Source organism: Euleptes europaea, chromosome 13 (assembly GCF_029931775.1).
Source record: "Euleptes europaea isolate rEulEur1 chromosome 13, rEulEur1.hap1, whole genome shotgun sequence".
Classification (NCBI taxonomy): Eukaryota; Metazoa; Chordata; class Lepidosauria; order Squamata; family Sphaerodactylidae; genus Euleptes; species Euleptes europaea.
Window position 1 is genome coordinate 41,982,234 of NC_079324.1, and position 22,952 is coordinate 42,005,185.

At 43.8% G+C, this 22,952-nt stretch overlaps 1 protein-coding gene across 1 annotated transcript; it reads right to left on the minus strand.

The window, feature by feature from the left end:
* Window positions 1-6,009: 6,009 nt before the first annotated feature.
* MLEC (malectin) lies at window positions 6,010-18,690 on the minus strand. The gene is made up of 5 exons (XM_056859465.1): window positions 18,357-18,690; window positions 10,288-10,466; window positions 9,191-9,367; window positions 7,243-7,300; window positions 6,010-6,348 (listed from the first exon to the last, which is right to left on the minus strand). The coding sequence occupies exons 1-5, from the start codon at window positions 18,571-18,573 to the stop codon at window positions 6,119-6,121; spliced, it is 861 nt and encodes a 286-aa protein (XP_056715443.1). The 5' UTR covers window positions 18,574-18,690; the 3' UTR covers window positions 6,010-6,118.
* Between the last annotated feature and the right edge of the window lie 4,262 nt (window positions 18,691-22,952).

Sequence of the window (22,952 nt, forward strand, 5' to 3'; positions counted from 1 at the left end):
TACAGGGAGGTGAAAATGAGCCTCTCTGAATTGCCCCGGCTTCTTTCCACATAAGAAGGCTGGCAGGGAAAATAACTGATGTGTTAAGTTTGGCCAGGTGACTGAACATCTAATTCATTTCTTACTTGGCTGAGGCCATGTAAGTCCAGCCTTCTATAGTGTATTAAATGACCTTCCCCCCTAAAACGTCACAAGCACTCCCATTAACATGGAAATCTCATATATACCCAAACAAAACCACTTTGGAACTGTAGTATGAAATTATTTTTTTAAACTTCAGTAGTACAAACGGAGCAACAACAATAAAGCTATGTTTTTAGCAGAGACAGTTGCTTGGATGATGTACTGCGGTGGTGGGGCTTTAAATTAAGTCTGGCAATCTGCAATACCCACTGCAGTGCAGTTTGAGCCTCCAGCTTCAAGCAGCTGCAAGCTATTAAAATCTTATTTGAAAGAGAAAAAGACATGCACACTCCTCTTAAAGAAAGCACCAGTTCATTAGATTGACAATATAATTTTCTTTATTTCTTTTAACACACTGCTGGTTAAAACTGCCAGGCAGTAGATTTCAGAACATTTCCCTCAACCAGCCATCCTGGGAGTCACCCCCTCCCCCAAATAATAAAAAGAGCAGATAAATGTACCAAATGGGGGGAGGGGGGAGAAATCAACCCAGAACAACTCACCAATATCCATTCTGCTTCCCCAGGAAGGGAAAGAAAATCATTTTGCAAAGCCAATCCACCTGTGCTTTTCACCCTTTGCCTACACTTGTGATTAAAAAAAACCAACCAATAAGAAAAAACTGCTGCAAATCATTGAAGACACAAGGCAAATGACAGTTATAAACACCATCTCCTCCAAAAACTATGTAGTAACTCTGAAGTTGATGGGAAAAAAAGACTGGTAAGGAAATCAGTTTCATTCCAACCTAGGCTTGGAACCTTCAGAGTTGTCCTAATAGCCCAGGATATCAGCTGCCCGAAAACAGTATCAATGCTTCATACGTAAGAAAGGGTAGGAATCCAAAGAGGGACGAGTGAAATGCAATATGCACAGTAATTACAGTAAGTTATGATTGGGCAACAGTTCAAAGCTGCCTATCTGCCCCCAACCCCAGCTTGATAGAGTCAAAATCTGACCCCGCATGCTTAGGAGTTTGAACGGGGGGAAAAGAGAAGCAGGTTCTTTTCTAGACAAGTTGGGTCAGTGATTCTTATCTGAAATCCCTCAACTAGGCACCCAAATGACCATGACCAAGTGTACATTTAACAAGACAGGAGCATAACACGGAACGTTACCCTGTGCCCAAGAGGATAATGAAAACAGCCCTCGGTCTGAGAATGATTCTGACAACCTATTCCTGGATTCTCAGACATGTGTGCCTTTCTCCAACTCAAGCTGTATGTTGAATTTAACCCCCCCAAACAAGATTTGCAGTGTAGCCTGTGATACTGAAACTCTTAAAATGCGAAGTAATCTTAAGACTGACTCCACAGCATCAACTGGAAAGTCAATTCTAAGTTAGGAGGCATGTTTATGCTTTAAAAAGCCTATTCCTCCACGATGAGCCTCTCCTGACAGTTCTACAGATCTTCCCTCCTGCTGTGGGGAATGGGCCAGTCTGCACCCAAAATTTCTTGAAGATTACATTAAAAATCTATTTATAACACTGGGTTAGATTCATGGAGACCATAATGCTTACGGACAGCAAACTGAACAACTGTTCTGAGAAACTTGCTTTAAGCTGGTGGCAACATCTCTAGACATTTCTTCCTCCGCCATAAATGTTTGCAAGGCAAACATAGTACCTGGTCATGCAAACTTTCTTGGGAGAATGGAAAGCACTTCAGTTTGTTAAAATAAAGCACTTATTGGGGAAGAGGAACAACAAACACACTAAAATGTCCTATCAACAATGGTATTAAGGATCCTTGTTGACCAGACAAAGTGCGTGTTGCGCCATGTAAAAGCATTTCCATCTAAAAAAAATTATTCTAATAGCCAGCTAGAATCAGGAAGACAGAGAAAGCCTCTGCCATTACTCCCTCTGTGACCCAGTACAATAGCCTATTTACTAAAACTTCCTTTTTCCCCTCTAGGGAAAAATAGCTTACAGGCTCCAGTAATATTTTTTCTCTACTGGACTGTTCAAGTAATTATTTTAATTTGCATCCAGCTGAATCCATCAGGTTTTAGCTCTATCTGACCCTCATGATAGCTATCTAGTAAAGAACATGTTCCTTGGCCAAAATACACACCGCAGCAGGCCAACTCCAGAAGCTCTGGACTTTATAATCTTTTATAATCTCCAAGACTCCCACCATGCTGCTAGATCCAGTGGTGTCCTCTTTATTTTCTACAATTTGCAGAGCGCTTAGGTCTGAGCTACAGAGACTTCTTTAGCAACTGGAGCATAGACCTTAAACAATATGGAAATGGTATGCTCCCAGTTACTCATCTACTCCAATGGCAGACAGACCTTTTGCAAGCAAAGTGTGGAGGTCAGGAGGATAAAAATCTCCACAAAAGGGCAACATGTATAATTAAATTCAGGGCACTGGGAAGGGGGTACTGATAGTAATTTAAAATCACAGAGTTGCGGCAATGCCCCAATACCTTACAGAGACCATCACCTGCATTAGGCTCTTGTACAAGCAGTACAGCAAAAGGTGACCAGTTGGCATGCACAGATAACCTGAGTTGGCATGAAGTCCAAGTTGTAGCTTAAGGTAGTCTTATTCAATGCCTGTTCACAGATCATAAGGAGACAAAAACTCTCACCCACACACCCACACAATGGAGCTTTTAGGTCTCCCACAAACATAACTTGTTAAGTGCAGGAAGAGACCTTCCCTTATGGAGGTCAGGTTAGAGGTACTTTGTGGACGGCAAACTGGGAGGCTCTTGCCAGCTTTTTCTAGCCACATAGGAATGGAGGCCTAAGCCCTCAAGCGGCTTTAGGATTGTGACCATTTCAGCACAACGGGCAAAATAAAGCAATCTGTTTTCCTTCTACCTGTGAATGAGGGGAAATGTTCAGCTCAAAGAGGACAATGCTCCTGCTCCCTGCACCCTCAGATACAGTTTTTAAACAAAGTTCCTTAAAACAGAAGCTTCGTTATAAGCAAAAGTTGCTATCTTACTACCCAAAAATTAAAAGGCACAACAAATGCATACATTCACTTTGGCATTCCTCTCATTTCACTATGAGGTACCTCCCACTCCCAATGAGACAGCTCCCTATGGCATAAAAAGCATTAGAGAAGGAAGGAAGCTTTCAGAATTTCTCATTATGACCAAAACAACTGCAGAAAGGCAAACTAGAACCATCCTTGTGTGAATAAAACTGGGCTCTCTGACTTCCAGACCAGGTTAACTACCCAAGCCTTTCTCTATATAGTGAACGAAATGGTACATGCACGGAATAAAGAAAGTTAGCTAGCTATTATTCCCCACCTAGCCACAGGTACTGGAGAATCTATTCTCTTGCTGAAATAAGTGACTTTTGAATCAGCAGATACTATCAGTGCCTTCTTCCAATTTATCATGAAGTACAAGCCAATTAAGTTACAGCATTTCCTCGCAGAAGGCAGCTCTTCCTACAAGAGTCAATTTCTGCAGTCTCCACCACCAAATCTGAGCAAAACTGCCATCTTCCTCACTGAAGCAACCTGGTCCATGCATCTTCAGGTCCAAAGCCTGCTACCTTACAGCACGCTTCTCCTTTAGCGATTCACAACCTTCTGAAGTGGTGTAGTCAAGGCTCATTCAATGAAGTGGTGAATAGCTATCAGTCTCTTCAAAACATGGAAATGCAGGGCTGGAGAAAGTAGGTTAACAGAACCAGGGTTGCAAGACTCCACCATGTGCCACTAATGGCTGCAACATTTCTGTTCTAAGAAAGGCTGTTCTTGCAAAACTTCTTTGTTTTTAATCCGTTGACTGTGGAAACACGATGACCCAAGTAGAAGGAATTCTAAACAGAGACATCAGGCAATCTTCTCATATTTACTTATGAAACAAGCCTCTAAATAAACAGCAACCAAAATGTAACGAGAAAGGAAAAACACTAACAGCAGTAAAAAAATGAAGCATCTTACCTATGCTCATGGCCACAAGAACAAATACCTGTGAACACATACGTACCACCTATCTGCTATGAAGAGTAAGTAGGCCAAGTCAGCTAGCCAGAGTTGCTATGGCTGAATGGCTTCCAAATCCACTCTTCATAGTTTTGGGACCTAAAGCATCAAACACTATGCTCTCTTGCTTTAAGCAAAGTGTAGAGCTAGCAAGAAAAAAAAGGAGATGGAAGAACAGTGGCAAATGATCATAATGTACCATAATAAGGGAACTCAACCTTAAATTAAAAGTACCTAATTCTGACCAGCTTCTCAGACTGTTAGATGAGGTTCAAAAGCCAAGGGGAAAAAGGGAAGAGAAAGCTAAGAGGTGGGATTGGGGGGCGGGGGGCGTTAAGACATACATCGTGTCCTGTTTAATCCAAAAATCATTTTGGGGTCAAAAGCACAGCAGGGGTTCACATTTAGACAGGCTTTTCTTTGAAGTGTGAATCCAAGTTGGGGGGGGGAAGAGGAATAGATGGCCGGTTAATGCCTTTGCTGGCAATGGAGTTCTAACTTCATTCTCCACATGCCCTAGCACAGTACCTGGGAAGGGATCAGAAGCAGGTCAGGCTTACACACATCCAGTTTTTAGCACCTGAATGACCTTCTATCATCACATCCTTGAGTTGTACGTTTTAAGCTGCTTACAGACATGCTGAAACTTATCGCTCCTCCCATACCACAAGGACAACAGCTAATGCCCCCAGACACATTCCAAAATCTCTTAGCAGATTTAGGAATGGATGCCCAGTTGACCCAACTTTGCACTGTGTTGTGGATGTTCTACTGACACAAGAATTACTGGCCACCTTTCCGTTTGCCTTTCTTGGGATGCAACTAGTTTTTAAGAACTATTTTAAACACCATATATGTTGCAATTAAAACGATTTTGCGTAGGCAGCCAATATGCATCCAACCCTTTGAAAGTGAAACAGGCATGGGCCATCAAAACTTAGTCTTGAGGTTCCAGAAGCAGCCCAAAGAGGTCTGAAGTCAGGGAGAAAAGCTGTGGCCAAGGTCCCCCTGTCACTCTTACAGGCAGAGATGTCTCTTCAGTTCCAAAGGTGGCAAGGCTTCTGGCTCAAGGAAATCAGAGGCTACCCAAGGAAAAGTTCACCAACTGATCTGCTATCATAGACCCCTCCCCACACACACACACACTGCGGTTTACTGATCGGGTTTTCGTCATGATACTAAGCAGCAGATGGACCAAGAGTCAATCTACTGTGGAAAAAATGGAAGCTAAAAGTAACATGTGAAAAAGCCCCCCACCCCAACAAACAAAAGCATCCCTGTTATAGATGGCATGACAAAGGAGCCCGCTTGTGGCTGCCATTACAGTGACCAAGCAAAGAACGTTTCTCAGTCAGAGCAACTCAACCAAGTCAATTTGCTCATCCCACTTTAATGACAACCCTGACTCCAAAGACATTTTTTAAATCAACTCACCAACCAGCAAAGGTGAACCTTCTCTCTTTCATAACAGAAAGGAAGTACCATGTTTTTAGTTACAAGTGTCAAAAAGCCCATCTACCCACCCATCCCCAGCAGTTCTAGCACACACGTTTTATTCCATCCAAGGAGGCTCAAAGGCCAAGTCTGCTTTTTAAAAGCCAGCATTAGAACCTCTGCCTTCCCTAGTTAGTATTTCCCCTCTTTTTGACTTCTTCTTCCTTTCCTCAGTGTGGAGGGGCTGAAGTTCAGCAACATGTTTTAACCAGAAGTATCCAGTCTTTGCATCAAGATTCTCTGGACAAGAAAGGTGGCTTCTTGTGGTACAGCTGCGCAGAATCCAGAGCCTTGCTGCTGAGGGAGAGAGGGAAGATGGACACCTTCCTCAAAGACTGTGATACAAACTCACCCTGGATGAGTACCTGGTACTCCTTAACAACCCTTTATTTTCCTTAAATTATGAGAAACGTGGAGAAACCAAAACACCTGCTGTGTCTGGTTTGGCTCTTTCCCTTCCAGCCTTGCTGTTTTGTCTCTCACAATCTGCACAGGCAGAAGAGGGTAGGAATGAAGACACCAAAGGCCACTAAGATAGGGAACATGAGGCTGCTGTTGTCCGAGGCATAGGGGTTTGGTGTGCGGGGGCCTGACTGGACCCGGTTCTTATTGGTCTGCTTTTTAGTGATGGAGCCTTCCTCATACTCCTCTTCATCTTCCTCCTCCTCTTTTTTCTCCAAGCCCGGGTGGGGCTGCAGCTTTGGAACATCTGTGGACGAAAAGAAATGCCAGGATCTGTACCACACATATCCAAGCAGAAGCAGTTCTTCATGCTAGGGAGAAACAATATCACATTTGTAAACATGTATACCATACAGGTACATTCATGAGGGAGTCTGGACAAACAGCAACACCCTGTTGAGCAAACGTGATGGCACACCCAGTTTTGCCTCTGTATAATGTCTACGCAGACCCCAAACTATGTCTGCTAATGAAGAGCTTTCATACTCAACTATAAAACTTGATTCTTGCAGCTGTAATCAAACTGATGAATGCCAAACCAACACACACTATACCATTTGCCTTAAGTGCAAAGGTTTTAGCTTCATTGTCACAAAATATGAAATGGGGGTATATGTGTGCAGATGTGCACATAAAGAAGCCAAAGATTGTTGTGCAGGACCAGTCTTGCAATTTCAGAGGAGCTAATACAAGAAGGGCAACCCGAACAAACAAAACCAGCCTGTGGCTTCTGTACTTATCAGGCAAGAAAAAGAATACAGGAGACAGAACAGCAGGGTCCTGTAATGACCAGTTGCTTGGGGGAGGGGGAGAATAAGGACCAACTTAAAGGGCAAAGTTAGTAGGGCTAATAGAATCCTGTGATCATCAGTTGCCCAACAATGCAATTAACTGGAAATAACAGATGCAAGAAGTAATGGGGAGGACTTGTCGACAAGCTTGACATGATGCAGGACTGTCCTTGGATTGCCTGTGCATTCAGGACGCTGAATGGGGCACAGGAGGGAGTGGGGCCTAAGACAGGGACACTCTCCTTAATGACCAACCTTTCGAGTTCTCCCTTATAGCTGTTTGTGATGACACTCAGGGTAGCTGGGGACCTGGAGAAAGGCTAAAATCAGAGCCATTAAAGGGAACTCACCATCTACTGTTCCCCGGAGGACGTACAGTGCACAGACTTTTGGATTATCATAGTACCCCTGGAGAAATAGAAAGCAGAGATTAGCTTTATTACTAAACATCAGCTTACACAGATCGCCTGTTATATCCCCTTGTACGTGGTACAAGTAAACTTGCACAAGCGCAATTAAATCAAGAGGAAATGCAACTGCCTAGCCCCTTCCTGCAATTCAATGTAACCTGGCTAAAGGCAAAGCAAAACTGTGTATCAGTTCTCCATTGTATGCATAGTCTGTCAAAAGGTCTTCGTTTTATGTGAAGACCTAACCTTTCAGAGGTTCTCACTTTTCTGTGGGGCAAAGTTCAGGTTTGGACAAGGCCCTTGGCAAGATGCAAGCAGCAGGCCTCTCTCCTCTACCACTTATTAGCTCACTAGCACAAGAGGCAGCTCCTCCCTTCTTACAGGAAAAAGGGCAGGCAGTGGCAGCTCTGGTTACCAACCATTACCTAAGCAGGCCCATGGTGATGGAACAGAAGCAGCTGCCCACCTCCTTTCCCCCTGCCCCTTTAATCAATGGAAGCAATTGCTCCTGGCAGTCAACACTGTTTGCTCAGCTCAGGAAGTCAAGCAAGCAACCTTACCTTTTCCCTCTGCTACATAAGAAAGCAGCCGGAGAAGGAAGTGGCAGCATCATTTGCTGAGGCAGGGAAGAGAGGCTACTTCCAGGTGGAGGGCAATCTCTCCAGTGCTTGAAGTGAGACGGGCTTGCAGATAGTTGATAGCAACTCACCCACTCAGGCAAAGGAGCATTAAGGTCCTGCCACCTGCTTGCCTGCCTGCCTCTCAGTAGTGAAAGCTGCCCTAGCCACCAACACTGCTCGCACAGATGGGCAAACAGTGACATCCTCTAGCAAGCTTAAGGGGAAGGAACTAGAGCCATCCACTGCCACCAGTCACAACGTATGTACCAACACAGAAGGGTTAAACCTCTTCAGGAGATCTGACCTCAGCCAACGCTGAGAGGGAAGGCAAGGGGCAATAGCTATGGCTGTGCCAGGGATCAGCAGTGGGATTATTACAGTCCAGGAGCTGTTCAACAAATACTGACACTGGCTTTGATTTATCATAATGGAAATAGAACCAAACCTGAAACATTTACATGCAAGAAGTGCAAGTACCTCCCAAATTTCAGAACATCGCTGTTTGATAAGATTGTAATACTATTTCAGATGGTGGAAAGGAAGGCTCAAGCTCTACTATGAATCATGGAAAAGCAGGGAAATTGCTTTAATGGATTTTCATTAGGATTCACATTGAACAATTTCAATATTACTCTGTTAGAAAGATGAACTCTGATCTTCCAAAACCAGAAGTCACAGGATTGGCAAGAAAGGAAGATTAGCGATGAGTAGCATAACAGCCATCATGAATACAGGCAAGCATATGCAGAGAGGGTAGGGTTGTGTTATACTTGGAAGCACAGCGTGCAATATATTGTACCCTTGATGCAGGATTTGTGTCAAAGGATGCAACATCCAGTATCTGCAGTGGACCATAAGTTATACTGTCCCTATCAACAGTGCCCCCAAGTGCAGGATCCCCCCTAGAAACGAATGAAAGCCATTTACTTCCTTACCTTTCAGGGATATTAATGAGGGCTAAATTTGTTTCCAGCCTCTGTGTTGATTTCAGTTTCCCTCCCCACAATTGAGAATCAAGCCTGCTCCTGCATAAGCTTCATTCTGGTTTCTCTTTTTAGACTACCCTGCACAATGCAGTGGTGTGGACTTAGTAATAGTAAGTAATGAGCAAGCCTGGTCTATCTGTACCTCGCATACCTCATAAACTGCCTCAGAAATATCTACTAAACATATGGTATATAGACATATGTGAAAAACAAACAAAACCCTCCCAACAATTCTGCATTAGATAGGTAAAAAAGGACAATCTTCAAGCCAGAGTCTGTTACCTTGACAAACTCTATGTTGAGCTTCCCTGTGAATGTAGAAACTTCTCCCTGAACACTCAGCTTCCCTTTCTTGATGCTGATAGGAATAACCTCATCATGGGCTGTGCTATGCCCAACTCTGTCGAAGATGTCCAGGTCCTTCACTACCACATGCCCATTCACACGCACATCAAAAACCTTTTGAATGGAGAAAAAACAATCAGAGAAGAGAGGAATTAGGCTTGTTGTTGTTACAGAGAACCGATTGTCAACTGACAGCACTATGGATGGAATAACCAGCAACAGATAACTGGCTTATTTGTTTATTTCTAACTCTCCTTTTGACCTATAAAGCTCTCCAGTGTGGCTTATATAAAATGATGAAATAAAATTAATTTGGAGATGCTTACTCACCCTCTGACATTGGAATACCATGAGGTGGCTGGCATCCCAACCAAACCATAGTTCTTATTAAGCCTTTCTAATTGTTCCCATCCCATTTCATCCTGCATCATTCTCCCCTTCCTGCTGACAAATGGACATGCAATTGCCTGCCTCTGTGCTCTTTATCTTCCTTCCTCTTCAAGGACTGCTTGTCTTTTTAACGTCCAAAGGCAGAAAGGGAGAAACCAGCAAAACAACTAACCTGTCAACTTTTGCTGATTTAGTAGTATTCAGGTTTTCAAGTTAGTGTAGGGGTTAGAGTGCTGGACTAGGACCGAGGAGACCTGGTTCAAATTCCTGCTCAGACTTTCACTGGTGACTGGCCAGAGTTTCCTTGGGCCAGTCACTTGCTCTCAGCCCAGCCTAACTCTCAGGGTTGTTGCGAGGATAAAACAGAGGAGGGGAGAGCCATGTATGCCTCTGTCAGCTCCCAGGGGAAAGGACAGGATAAAAATGTGATAGCCATTACACAAGCTACTCAAGAGGAATGGAAGCAGACATCTTTTTGTGATGCTTGTTGAAAAATTCTGAGTAACAAAAAACCTGTCTGCTGTCCCACCAAGACAGACTAACCTAAAAGAGATTCTGCCTTCTGAATTTCATAACTCAGGTTTTGGTGAGAGCATGCCAAGATATGGCCAACAGAGTCCCATGGGGAGAGCAAGCCTACTTACCTTCTGCTGGGACTGTGCAAAATAGACTTCAGCAAACTTCAACACGAGCACATAATCACCCTCCTCCTTGATGGGAACCTCATATCCAAAAGTTTCCTCATTATAGCGTTCTGTCTGGTATAGAATCTGATCCTCTGGATTGGATCGCAAGATCGGAAGCTTCATGCCATAGTCGGAGGCTGTATTAAAAAAGAAAGAAAACACATTAAACTCTAGCAGCACCTTAACCCGGTGAACCTGGTGACCCAGAGACCACCATGCCACTCATACAACTACCCAATCACCTGTCCTCCCCAACAATTCTATGACTCCCTCTTACAAAAATGATTAAAGTCCTAAAGGGACTTTTTGTAACTTTGCTGGTTCTATACCAAATAAAGGTTGTCTGTCTGTACTAAGGGAGGAGACTGTCCTAATCAGAGACTTCCCATGGTTTATAAATGTTATGATTTAATGCCTGTACCTGGCATTACTGTTGCCAACCAGCAGCTTTGTTATTCTTACAAAAAAGTCCTTGTAAATTTCAAGAAACTAAATAACTCAAGGCCTAGGAGTCCAAAGCCAATCTCCAACGGAAGTGGCTGTCTACTGTATTTCTGCATGAGTCACTGCTCTGACCTGGACTCCTTCCACTAGGAGCAGAAACAGATGAGTGAGGGTACACAGCTCTTACTCTTTCATATTCCAAGCCTACGGGAGAAAGAGCACAGCATGCCTGAATTATAACTTAGAAGTAGTGTGCCTTAGCTCCCAAAAGTTGGAGAATCCTGGAATACGGCTTTCTAGAAGGGAGAAACTGACGTGAGATGCCATGGATAACTATAGCCTATGGGCAAAACAGCTATTAATGGAAATCAAACGGAAAAGGAATACTTCAACAGTAAGCCAAGCACAAAACTCCCAAAGAGAACCCACATAAATGAACAAGAGGAAATTAAAACCAGTCCTAGCCCTCTTGGTGCACACAGATGTGAGCGCAGTAAGGCTGCACACCAGAGCTCCCTGCCCCTCCCCACATATTCTTGTTACTTAAGGCTAAAAATGCAAAGATGGGGGGATAGGTGTGGGATCACTGGCAGAATGCAGCAGATAAAGAACAACCCAATTAATCTCCTGAATGCTGAGAGAGATCTGCGCTCCTGCCAGTTTACAGGTTAGCAAGACAGCATAGCCCAATTTACATCTACAATTACAAGGAGAGAGAAAACTGCAGAGAAACAGAATTTATGGTCACAGAGTAGTCACAAGGAATGGAGACCCAGGCAAAAAACCCGTGCAACCCCTTTAATGGGGCAGATGCACTCAAACGGATGCAGACACCACAAGTTGTATCCAGTTCATTTACAATCTAGCAGTGGAGTTTGATCTGAGAACCGGGTTTGATTCCAATTTCCCCCACATGAGCGGGGGAAGCTAATCTGGTGAACTGGATTTGTTTCCCCACTCCTACACATGAAGCCAGATGGGTGACCCTGGGCAAGTCACAGATCTTAGAGCTCTCTCAGCCCCACCTACCTAACAGGGTGTCTGTTGTGGGGAAGGGAAGGTGATTGTAAGCCAGTTTGAGTCTCCCTTAAGTGGTAGAGGAAGTCGGCATATAAAAACCAACTCTTCTTCCACATTTTTCCAGGCCTTCACATCTCTGCATGAAACTTGCTAGTAACTACAGAAATGAGTAACAAGTGAGATCTACCTAGTTAGCACTTTAATTTAAATCCAGGTTCAGGAGCCACACAGCAATCACCTTCCCTGAGCAGCCGTGCGTGGATCATGTCTGTGAAATGGAAATGCAACTTGAACCCTCATAAAGTTGTTGCAAGGAAAAATGAAATAAATGTTATTGCCAAGGCCTAGGGACAACCAGTTTGAAGCTGAATAAGTGATGACTACACACAACCATCTTCCCAGCCCCAAACACATCCCAGATGTGAATGGAAAACTCAAACCTTCTGCGGCACAGCTAATGGGAAGTGACTCTCCAAGGAAAAGACGGAATCAGATTCAAACCTTGCAGGTGGCTGCTTCCTCCTTCAACAGAAGATGCTCAACCAACCAGCACCTCGGAGAAAGTCCAGCATGGGTCACTAAGAACATGTAGCTCTAGCCATGAGGACAAAAGGCAAGGCTTTGGCTTATCCCACAGAGAACTATTAGTACAGAACAATGTTTACGTTTATTATTCATCTGAAAAAGTGGATACAGGAGAAAATAATATCAGGATATCAAACAGTTGCCAGGCTTGTAATTCAAATTCTGGTTCTGGGAAATTCAGAACACACCCCTGTTCTGAACACAAAAATAGAATTCTTGGCTGGCACAGGAAGGTCAACATCTAGAGTCTGGGTCTTTTCTCCATAAAGCTAGAGTAGATTGAGCACAAGTTTGTTCCCAATGAAAAGTACACAAGGACATACAATTGCATGCTGTCCAAGCCTGTTTCTCCAGAGTCACCTTTCAAGACTTTTATTTCACTACTAGGAGAGAGGAAAAGCTTTTCCTTCTTCAATTACCATCTTATAGAACCTGAAGCATGCAGCAGTAAGCTAGGAGTATTCTAGCCTGCACAAAACACCCTTTAATTCCTGGTAAGGCCCAGATTTTGCAAGCTGAAATCAACCTAGACAAGCCTCCCTGAGGATCTTGGTCCTATTACTACCAACATTTCTTCTAGCAGTACTCCTGTGGCTTTAAGAGCTGTGTGATAAGCAGAAATTCTGTCTGCCAGGAAAAGCTTTACCTGATGCATTATTTGTTATTCGGCTGTTAAAACATTTAGGAGAACTGTCAAGAAAGGACAGTCCTTGGTGAAGATTGGGAAAAGGGACCAATGGAGCATTGGAGTGGAATGCACTTTTACTGAACACTGTGCCTTCAGGCTCTTGAAGTGACAGGCAGTATCTCCAAATGCATTCCTGGAAACTCTTAACATGAAGAAAGCACAGTCACATTAGTAACACAAAGTCAGCCTTACTACCACACTATTATATGCAGATTAATGTACCGAAATTTGTGCAGTCAACATTTGATTTCCTAAGAATCCTGGCTTTTGATAAAAAGTGACAGCAAGTTTCTAGCCCTCGTGGTTGCACAGGAAAATTTGAAGATGTAAAGGAAGATTATCACTAGAGAGATGAAAGCCCGGGGGGAAACCCCCCTCCCCAGACTCCCCTCAATTTTTTCCACCAGAAGTTTTGAGGAACAATTTAAAAATTCCCATGAAACTTTTTAAGTGGCATGCTTAAGAAGAAGAGTTGGTTTTTACATGCTGACTTTCTCTACCACATAAGGGAGACTCAAACTGGCTTACAATCACCTTCCCTTCCCCACAACAGACACCCTGTGAGGTGAGTGAGGCTGAGAGAGCTGTGACTTGCCCAAGGTCACCCAGCTGGCTTCCTGTGTAGGAGTGGGAAAACAAATCCAGTTCACCAGATTAGCCTCCGCCGCTCATGTGGAGGAGTGGGGAATCAAACCCAGTTCTCCAGATCAGACTCCACCGCTCCAAGGTTTAATCAAAATGCTTTCTAAAAGTTCAAAGTATGAACATTTTTAGGTAGGATGATCTATCACATTAGATAATGGTAACTCCTTCATATGCTGTATATAACTCTCAAAATCCAAGATAACATTTTCTGAACCTTCATGAGATGAGTATGCAGGGATGTCTTCATTTGTGGATTGCTGCTTGCCTTCCTCTGATGACTTTGATCTAGGATTTCCATGAAATTAGAAGCCGGTACCCTGGATCTGTTGTCTTCTTGACTTCTTCCCCCTCCCCCACTGTCTACTATTTCACCTCTCCTCAATGGACTGTGATACAGGCACTAAGCTACAGGAAAACAAGCAGTTTATTGCCCTGCCTTGCCAGAGGATAAAAGTCAGAAGGGGAAAGATGGCAAAAACCTGGTACTAGACAGCAATAAACCCTCAAATAACAGAAACTGAACATCTGTGTGCTTAGGTAGAGCTGCCAAGTTTCTGTGCCCTATGCTCTCGATCTAGTATATGTGCAATTTTGTTGTAACAAAACTAAGGCATCTATACTTCAAATCTCATAAATATGCCGCATAGTACAATTGTATATGCCAATGATGCACCTTAACAGTTCTAAAGTAGTAGAATAATTTCAGGGTTGATCAGAAAGTAGATATTAATAGTGCAATGGTCCCCATAACTTCTGCCCCTCTCCAGGAAAAAAAAAAAAAGATGTGTGGAAAACCATTTCCCTACCACGGCTTCAACATTTCAAGAAAATTCATATAAGTTAGGAAACATCTGCATAAATTAGCAAGATTCTGGATAAGAAATATGGATTTCCTTTTACGCTGTTATATAAATGTTAACATTGTACATATATTATTACGGCAATCTTTACAACAGTAAACTTTACAACAGCAACACATTTTACAACAGCAACATATTGTAAAGCAAACTTTACAACAGTCCTAAAATATGGGGCAGTAATATCTACATACAGGAGAAATGGGTGGGGGGAGTCTGAAAGTGAGTGTGTGGCTTGCCCAAAGCCACTTGGGAAGTTCACAGCAGAGGTGAGATTCAAACACACTTTCCTAGTTCGCTGCTCAGTTTGTTTGCTACTACATTTCACTCTCTCTGATGCAACATCATCAAACCTTGATATGGGAAGGTAAAGAGCTTCTGCAACACGATCACAAGAACAGAAGAATACAGCTTTTCAGCAAAAGCCTTTTTGACTTAAAAGCCATGGCTACAAGTTGTTGGAGAATTTTAACTCCTTACTGACAGGCACTATTTGTGGTGGCACTGCCGTTTCTGCTGCTTACACCTACGTCAGGCATAGATAGCTCTCTGACAGTTAGCAGACCCGGAAGCCCACAGCCAACTAAAATATGTGGATGAGAGAATTGGGGAGAACTTCAGACAAGAAAGAAAGCAACCTGTACAGGCACTTTGGTTAAATTAGCACATTGGGAACAACAAATAGCTGGAGCCAAAGACAGTGAAACTAAGGGGTTTATTTCAAGGCAATCAACTGAGTAATGCTAAACATATCCCCCATCCCCCAGAGTCAGCAATGTAATAAGGGTAGAAAACTGAAAGGAGAAAGAATAGTATTTGAGGCACTTTGTAAAGACTGGCTAAGACTCAGCAGGTTCAGTCAGATCCTGAGCAAAGAAAGCTCCCAAGAAAAACATTGAATTGAAAGAAAACAACACCCTCCATTATCCTATAAACCAGAATGTCAAAAACCTCTGACAGAATGTCTGCTAGTAAGTTACAAAGGGGATGCATGCACATCACCCCAACTCTGTATTGTGTACCAACCAAATGGGGACAGACCGCATGCCCAAATTTCAAGTCCTTACATTTACTGATGTCCATTTATAATAGTTCTTGGGACTCCAGAGAAAAAGTCCAACAGTAGCAAGAACTGCAAACATAGCACATGGGGCAAGTGCTGTGGAAATCAACATGCTGGAAACAGTGGAGCAGGGAATAAGAAAGCACAAAACATTCCAGGATGAATACGAAGGGAAAGTAGAACAAGGAAAAAAGTAAAGGGTGACAGGTAACAGGCCAGATGTGATAGCCTTAATACAGTTTAATGCCAATAAATAAGGCTATGAATGAATACATTTTAATCACCTTCCTATTGGCCAAGGGAAGAATGTACTGGTGCTAAAATGTCCATTTGTACAGCAATGAGAATCAGAAGTCATGGTGCAATGACATAAAAGGGATGGTGACAGCATTTCTAGTTAACATATGCCCTAATTTTGCGAAAACGGGAACATGGGACTGGAGGGATTTTCTAAGAGCATCATTTTTTTTTTTTTTGCGCAAGTCACACCTGACTTATGGTGACCCCATGGGGTTTTCAAGGCAAGAGACATTCAGAAGAAGTGTTAGTTTTTATACCCCACTTTTCTCTACCTTTAAGGAGTCCCAACGTGGCTTACAATCACCTTCACTTCCCCTCCCCACAACAGACACCTTGTGAGATAGGTGGGGCTGAGAGTATGGAGAGAACTGTGACTAGCTCAAGGTCACCCAGCAGGCTTCATGTGTAGAAGTGGAGAAACAAACCCGGTTCTAAAGAACAGAGTCCGCTGCTCCTAATCACCACACCATGCTGGCGAGGTTTGCCATTACCTGGACTTTCTGGATGGTCTCCCATCCAAATACTAACCAGGGCTGACGCTGCTTGGCAGCTGAGATCCGACGAGATCAGGCTAGTTTCATACTAAAATAATTTTCTTTTACTTGATGTATTTACTGTCTTTTCATTCAAAGATGTATAGGTATTACCATTCAATAAAAATAAGGCCAAGGCCAATGGTGTAAGAAATATATATATATTATTAGCTAAAAATTCCCTATACCTTTTGCCAATAGGCTTCTTCAGAGGAATCTATTAGTCTTTCAGCGTTCTTTCAACAAGAGTAGTAGCCTATTAGCAAAACACACAGGGAATTTTTAGCTGAGTAATATTTTTTTTTAACTTTACTTGCAACACTGGTCTTGACCTTATTTTTTATCTCTTAGTGACTGGTGCAGTCCTTTTATTTTCTCCTCAGATATTATTGTTAATTATTATAACACTGCCCTGACCTGGATGGCCCAGGCTAGCCTGATCTCGTCAGATCTCAGAAGCTAAGCAGGGTCAGCCTTGGTTAGTATTTGGATGGGAGACCACCAAGGAATACCAGGGTTGCTGTGCAGAGGAAGGCACTGGCAAACCACCTCTGTTAGTCTCTTGCCATGAAAGCCCCAAAAGGGGTCGCCATAAGTCGGCTGCGACTTGAAGGCACTTTACACACACACATTATAACACTATGCTATCACAGATTGTGAAACTATTTTTAGCCAAAACTTCATTATGAGCAAGGCAGGCATTGCCCAATGGCTGCTTCTAATACATGCACCAAGCACATGGCATCTGACAGGAAGAAGACTGGAATAAAAAAGAAAGCATGCCTTTGTTCCTGCTGCACTAGAAAGAATTTAAGTGGATGCCTGAGAAGAGACCGAACTGGTGGTGGTGGCTGTGTGTCAAGAATCTAACTACCACTCTACTGATAGACCAAAAGACCGCCTGACCTATTTTAACTTTCTGTTGTCAAAAATAGCTTGCCAGATGCCTCCAGAAAGCTCACATATAGGGCATCCTCTGATTTGCATGCAGAAGCTGATATTCAGAGACATTTATTTATTTTATTTTCAGCCTGCCTTTCTCACTGAGATCCAAAGCAGAATACAAAAGACAGAAAACAATTCAATCTTGCAGCATAAGACATTCAATGGCTATTAGGGCTACAGAATTTAAACAAAGCAAACAAAACATCTTGCCTCTACACCTGGAACTTCCATTTAGCTAGCATGGCCTTCATCAATGCATCTTCATCCATTCATTTGTTTGATCATTTTAGCAACCATCTAAGATGAGGTCATCCCCATATCTGGCAGCAGTGAGTTCAGCAAGTTAACTTTATGTTATACACTTAAGTACTCTTTTTTCCCTCTGTTTAGGGGCTGCTGCCAACACATTTCATTGGGTGACCAAGTGTTCTAATGTTTAGTAACTACCCCTCTTCCTCAGTCTTCAACCATGTTGTATAAATCTATGCTTCCAATGAATGCCTACTTCACAAACACACCTCCCCAGCACCTGCAAACAAAAATTCCTGTCAGCTACCACTGGAAATGCCCTGACGTGGATGGCCCAGGCTAGCCTGATCTCGTTAGATCTCGTAAGCTAAGCAGGGTCAGCCCTGGTTAGTATTTGGATGGGAGACCACCAAGGAAGTCCAGGGTTGATGTGCAAAGGAAGGCACTGGCAAACTACCTCTGTTAGTCTCTTGCTATGAAAACCCCCCAAAAGGGTCGTCATAAGTCGGCTGCGACTTGAGGGCACTTTACACACACACACCACTGGAAACAAACCTAATTCTCCCCCATAAATCCGCTGACATTTAAAGTCACCCAAGCGGTGGGCCACCCCCTCTTCTCGTGGCACGGAGTCCCACGAGCTAACCACGCGAGGTGGTGGACAGAGGGTCCAAGCAACGGCCTGCCTGAGAGCTCACCTCGTCCCACCCGACCCTCGAGCGGGTCCTTGCGGAAGTGAATGCCGTGGACATCTAGATGGGCCTCGCCACCCGCGTTCACGGCCCAGATCACCTTCTCCGCCAGGCCGGCCCCTTCTGCGGCGTGAGGAGGCGGCGGCAACAGCAGCGGGAGGAGGAGGAGGGCGGCCAGAAGCGGCGGCCCACCGGCCCCGGCCGCCACCGTGGCCGCCACCATCTCCGGCTCTTTCCTCGCCCCTCAGCGCGGCAGCGGTCCCGCCCCGCCGCCCCTTCCGCACATGCCGCCCGCCTCACACCGACACCTCCGTGGTCTCAACCGCAGCAAGTGGGCAGCCGAACCCACTGGCTGTGCCGGCTGCCCACGGCGTCAGCCAATCACCGCGCCACGCCGCGCGGCCTCGCCACCCCGTTGGCTGCCGGAGTTCCTCTATTTGCGTATAGGCACGGCCGCCGGCCCACAGACACGCACGGCAAAGGAACAAGTTGCGTTGAGAACGCAAAGTGCAAGCGAACTGTCTGAGGGAGGATGGCGCGGCCGGCGAGCTCTAAGGAAGTGGGAAGGACCATTTGAACAAGGAGGGTTTTTTTTTTAAAGTCCCCCCACACACACAACTCAGCGCACACTTCCCGCCTTTCTCTTCACATTAGAGCGGATGGCATATTCCACCTTTTGAGGTGATGTCATCCATTTATGATGGAGGGGGGAATAATTCGGCTTTTACCCTATCTTCTATCTGGAGTGGTTGATCTAGGTGTCACATTGTTATTGCAATATATGAGCAAAGGTTACTTTCTTCCTTGCGATACTTCGCATGGAATGAAATTAACCCCGTCGGTTTTCCCTCCTCCCACCTTTCTGATGCGTATTGGTAGAGCCCATGACTGACTGCCCAATCAGAAAAGTCCAGCGCAGCTAGTGTGTGCGGTGCATTATGGGGAGAGTGGTGGCCGGAAGTTAGTTCTTGAGCCGTTGGAGGTCTGGTGGTTGTCGAGGTAACGGACGGTGTCTTCAAAGTAGGGGCGGGGCTAGCTCCCGAGAGCGGGAAGAAGAAATCTGCGCTAATGCTGAGTTCGTCCTCGTAGCTTCTGAGCACACGCAGAATGTCGTTCCTTCACAGCACGAAGTACACTTTTTGTCTTGCAAGCTGCCCAACCTTTAAGAGCAAGTTCATTAGAGTTCTTCTGTGTCGCTTTGCCATAACATAACTCTCAGAAGACCAAAAAAAATAAGCGATTGGTTCTTAGGCACTTTCACACAGCCCAAATCATGCACTTTCAATCCACTTTGAAGGTGGGTTTTACTGTGAACTGGCAAAATCCACTTGCAAACGATCGTTAAGGTGCACTCAAAGTGGATTGAAAGTGCATTATTTGAGCTGTGTGAAATAGTTTTATTTTAACGTTCCCCACACATACTTGCCAATTCGCCTTGGTGAAGCTACTGCCAGCCTCTCGGGAGGAACCTGCCTTTCTCTCCCACCCGCCCATTGTTAACAGCAGTTGGAGAGTTTGGGCAAATTTAACGGGATTTAAATTCTTTGGCGATTGCACAAAATGTAGGGACGCCACACTATGTTCCTGGTTCCTTTTAAATAAGTCTCCAGCTGGAGCCTGAAGTTCTCCCGGAATTACAACTAAGCTCCAGGGTACAGAGTTTAGTTTCTCTGGAGAGAGTGGCAGATTCCAAGGGTGGTCTCTATAGTATTACAGGTTCCAGGTGAAATCCCTCCCCAAATCCCCCCTCCATAGGCACCACCACCAAATCTCCAGGAATTTCCCACATGAGTTGGCAACCCTAACTTGGCAGCCCCAGTTCCAGCAGCCTTCAACCCCCCTTGCTTTTTCAAGCATACAAAATAGTTTATAAAGAACAAGATTAAATTATGATAAATAACATGTAGATGTATTTATTTAAAACAGAAACCTCCCTTTCTCCAAAAAAACAAGGACCCAAGGTGGATAACGGAATAAAACCATATATGACAAAGAGTTTAAAATATCACACTGTTAAAACTGTCAGCATAAATAACATTCATAAGAAACCCTTCCCCCTAAAGATCAACAGGCTTCATAAGTCATCAAGAGACGACAGAGGCTCACTTTAAAAGTTCTGCCTTAAGTCCTTCTGAAATTGCAGGAGACATGGGCATAACTAATTTCTTCTGGAAGGCTGTTCTGTAGGATTGGAATGAAAATAAAATGGGCAGAAATAGAACACAGCCTCTCAGGGTTTGGGATAACCATGAGGAACTGCTGTGCTGAGTGAACTTGCTGCATGGGCTCATAGTAGCAATAAATAATAGTTGTTAACTCAAAATACCTCTACATACAGATTTAAGAGTTAAGAAAAAATCATAAAGTAAGCAGTCCAACTTAAACAAAAGCAACACAAACAACTAAGTCCTCACCTGGCTCTTATGGGAAAAGATAATCCCACAGCTGTGGCAATACCATCAAAAAGGAGCCTCAATGGTAGTCTTGTTTGTGGCACATTGTGGCCTCAACCTTTGCAGTGTTAATTTAATTTTCAGTGGTTTTATATGCTCTTCACTACATAGGATAGATCTTCAAAAGAGGGGTGAAAGTTCTTACTCAATTAGCCGAAAAAGAAAAAAGGCTTCCCTGCCTTGTTGCCTGGAGGTGATGACAACTAGCCCTATGTGACCAGCCAAGCAGCTAAAAGCCTGCAAGCAGTTTGTATCTGGCAGTAGTTAATTTTGTTTCGTTAAATTCATATCCTCTCTTCTGTCCACAAGGGCCCTCAAAATAACTAAAAAACTTAATCAGAAGCGACCAAATCATTACAGTTTAAAAAAAATACAAAATGAGCACAACTATAATAGCTAGATGACACAAAGATTCAGGATTAGACTCGTCTAGGAAGAAGACCTTGTTCAGCCTTTTGAAATTCAGCCAGAAGTTTTCATGGAAAAGTCTTTTGTGGGGAGGAGATTCTGCAGCACAGGGGCCATCACAGCCCTGTACTATAATCCTATCTTGACACATGCCATCATTTATGCCAGGCTCCAGGTGTCTGGAGCAGGGCCTTATGAAACAAGAGAGTTGAACCTGAGTAGGAAGCCATGGTATTGGCAGCAAGGCCAATTGTTTCTGATTGTATGAAAGAGTTGTGAGTAAACAGGGGAAAGCCCCTGAGATGGACCAGAGGGCTGGCTTAGTCACAGAAGCAATTGGGACTTCTTACTAGGGCACTGAACTTCTGGGATCCCTTCCCCAGTAATGCAAAACTATAACCGAGACAGAAAAAAACACCTGTAGGTAGAAGAGGTGGCTGCCATACCATACACTAATTTTCACAAGCAGACTAAACTAATTGTGTCAGGTATTTAAATGCTGCTCTGTATAAGGAAAGGAAAACCTAATCCCCCCTTTTCAGACAATAGTATATACCCTTGAATAACAAAGGGGGCATTTCCCCTCTCCCCCTCCAAAGTTTCCTGCCACAGATGGTGAAATAAAATAACCATATAGCAAACTGGCCAACAATTAAAGTAGATACATGATGATAACAAGAATGAAATGTTATGGCTACTTTGTCATAGGGCTTGTAGGACCCTACATTGCTTATACTCATGGTGCCTCATTTATGTATTGCACAAAATCTTTGCTTCTTTCTTTTGCTCTTATGTGACTCATATCCCTGCCTTTAGCCACACTGATCTAGCACCATCACTTCCATCTGCAATCCTTTTCCTTCTTCAAACAGATGGATATGCACTGACTTCTGAACATGCAAAAAGTGCCTGTCCTGTGGAAATGGCAAGGAGCAGATGGCAGAACTCCCCATCTCAGGCATCTCTGTTTTTAGGAATTGGGCAATCTGCCCCCCTCCAGCCTTTATCCCTATGGAAATATCTCTCAACTTTGTTTAGAATCTTTAAAATTTATCTGAGCATTTCCATCCTGCTGCTTGTGCTGGCATTCAATACTTAGCATGCTGGCTCAGATTTGTAGTAAGGGCATTGTGCCTTCAGAGCCATAAGCACACCTGGCTCTGGTGCCCTTAGTCTGAGAAGGGAGTGAAGATTCTCTTGCTTGGCCTTTGTGTTTGGTTTATTAGTATGTCTATAGTTGCATCAAGGTAACATCATTTAGTAGGGACAGGCCCCTCTCAAGGAGCTTATTCCGTTTTGACAGAGCATGGCAGGAAGAATACAAGGATAAGAGGGGGCAATTGTGAGCTTAGACTTATTCCAATTTCAGAGATCCTTTCCCTTTTTTGTTTCTTTCTCCAGACAGTAACTTATTCAGCAGGTTCTCTAAAGCCCCCAAAGAACATTGCCATTTAAACGTCACCTCAGTAAAATAATTCAGAACAAGAGCATTCACAAGGGCCAAATAATCTATAATAAAACTCAATTGGGACAGGAGGGGGAATTCTCTTCTGCCACTTTTTAGAGCAACTGAATTTGTGCAGCTATTTGCATAATACAAGCTTGGGCACCAGGCAAAGCTATGCAATTATGATTCTTGCTCAGTTGTGGTCATTTTGGATTTTGGAGGAAGTGAAAGGAGTGGGAGTGACTGTCTTGATGTTTATAAAACATGACTGCATCCCCTCCAGCAAGAACAACC

Coding starts and splice junctions, on each gene's coding strand:
- MLEC (XM_056859465.1), bottom strand. CDS start 18,573: ATGGTGGCGGCCACGGTGGCGGCCGGGGCCGGTGGGCCGCCGCTTCTG. Junction 10,467..18,356: donor CGAGGGTCGGGTGGGACGAG/GTGAGCTCTCAG, acceptor TTTTTAATACAG/CCTCCGACTATGGCATGAAG. Junction 9,368..10,287: donor TTGCACAGTCCCAGCAGAAG/GTAAGTAGGCTT, acceptor TCCATTCAAAAG/GTTTTTGATGTGCGTGTGAA.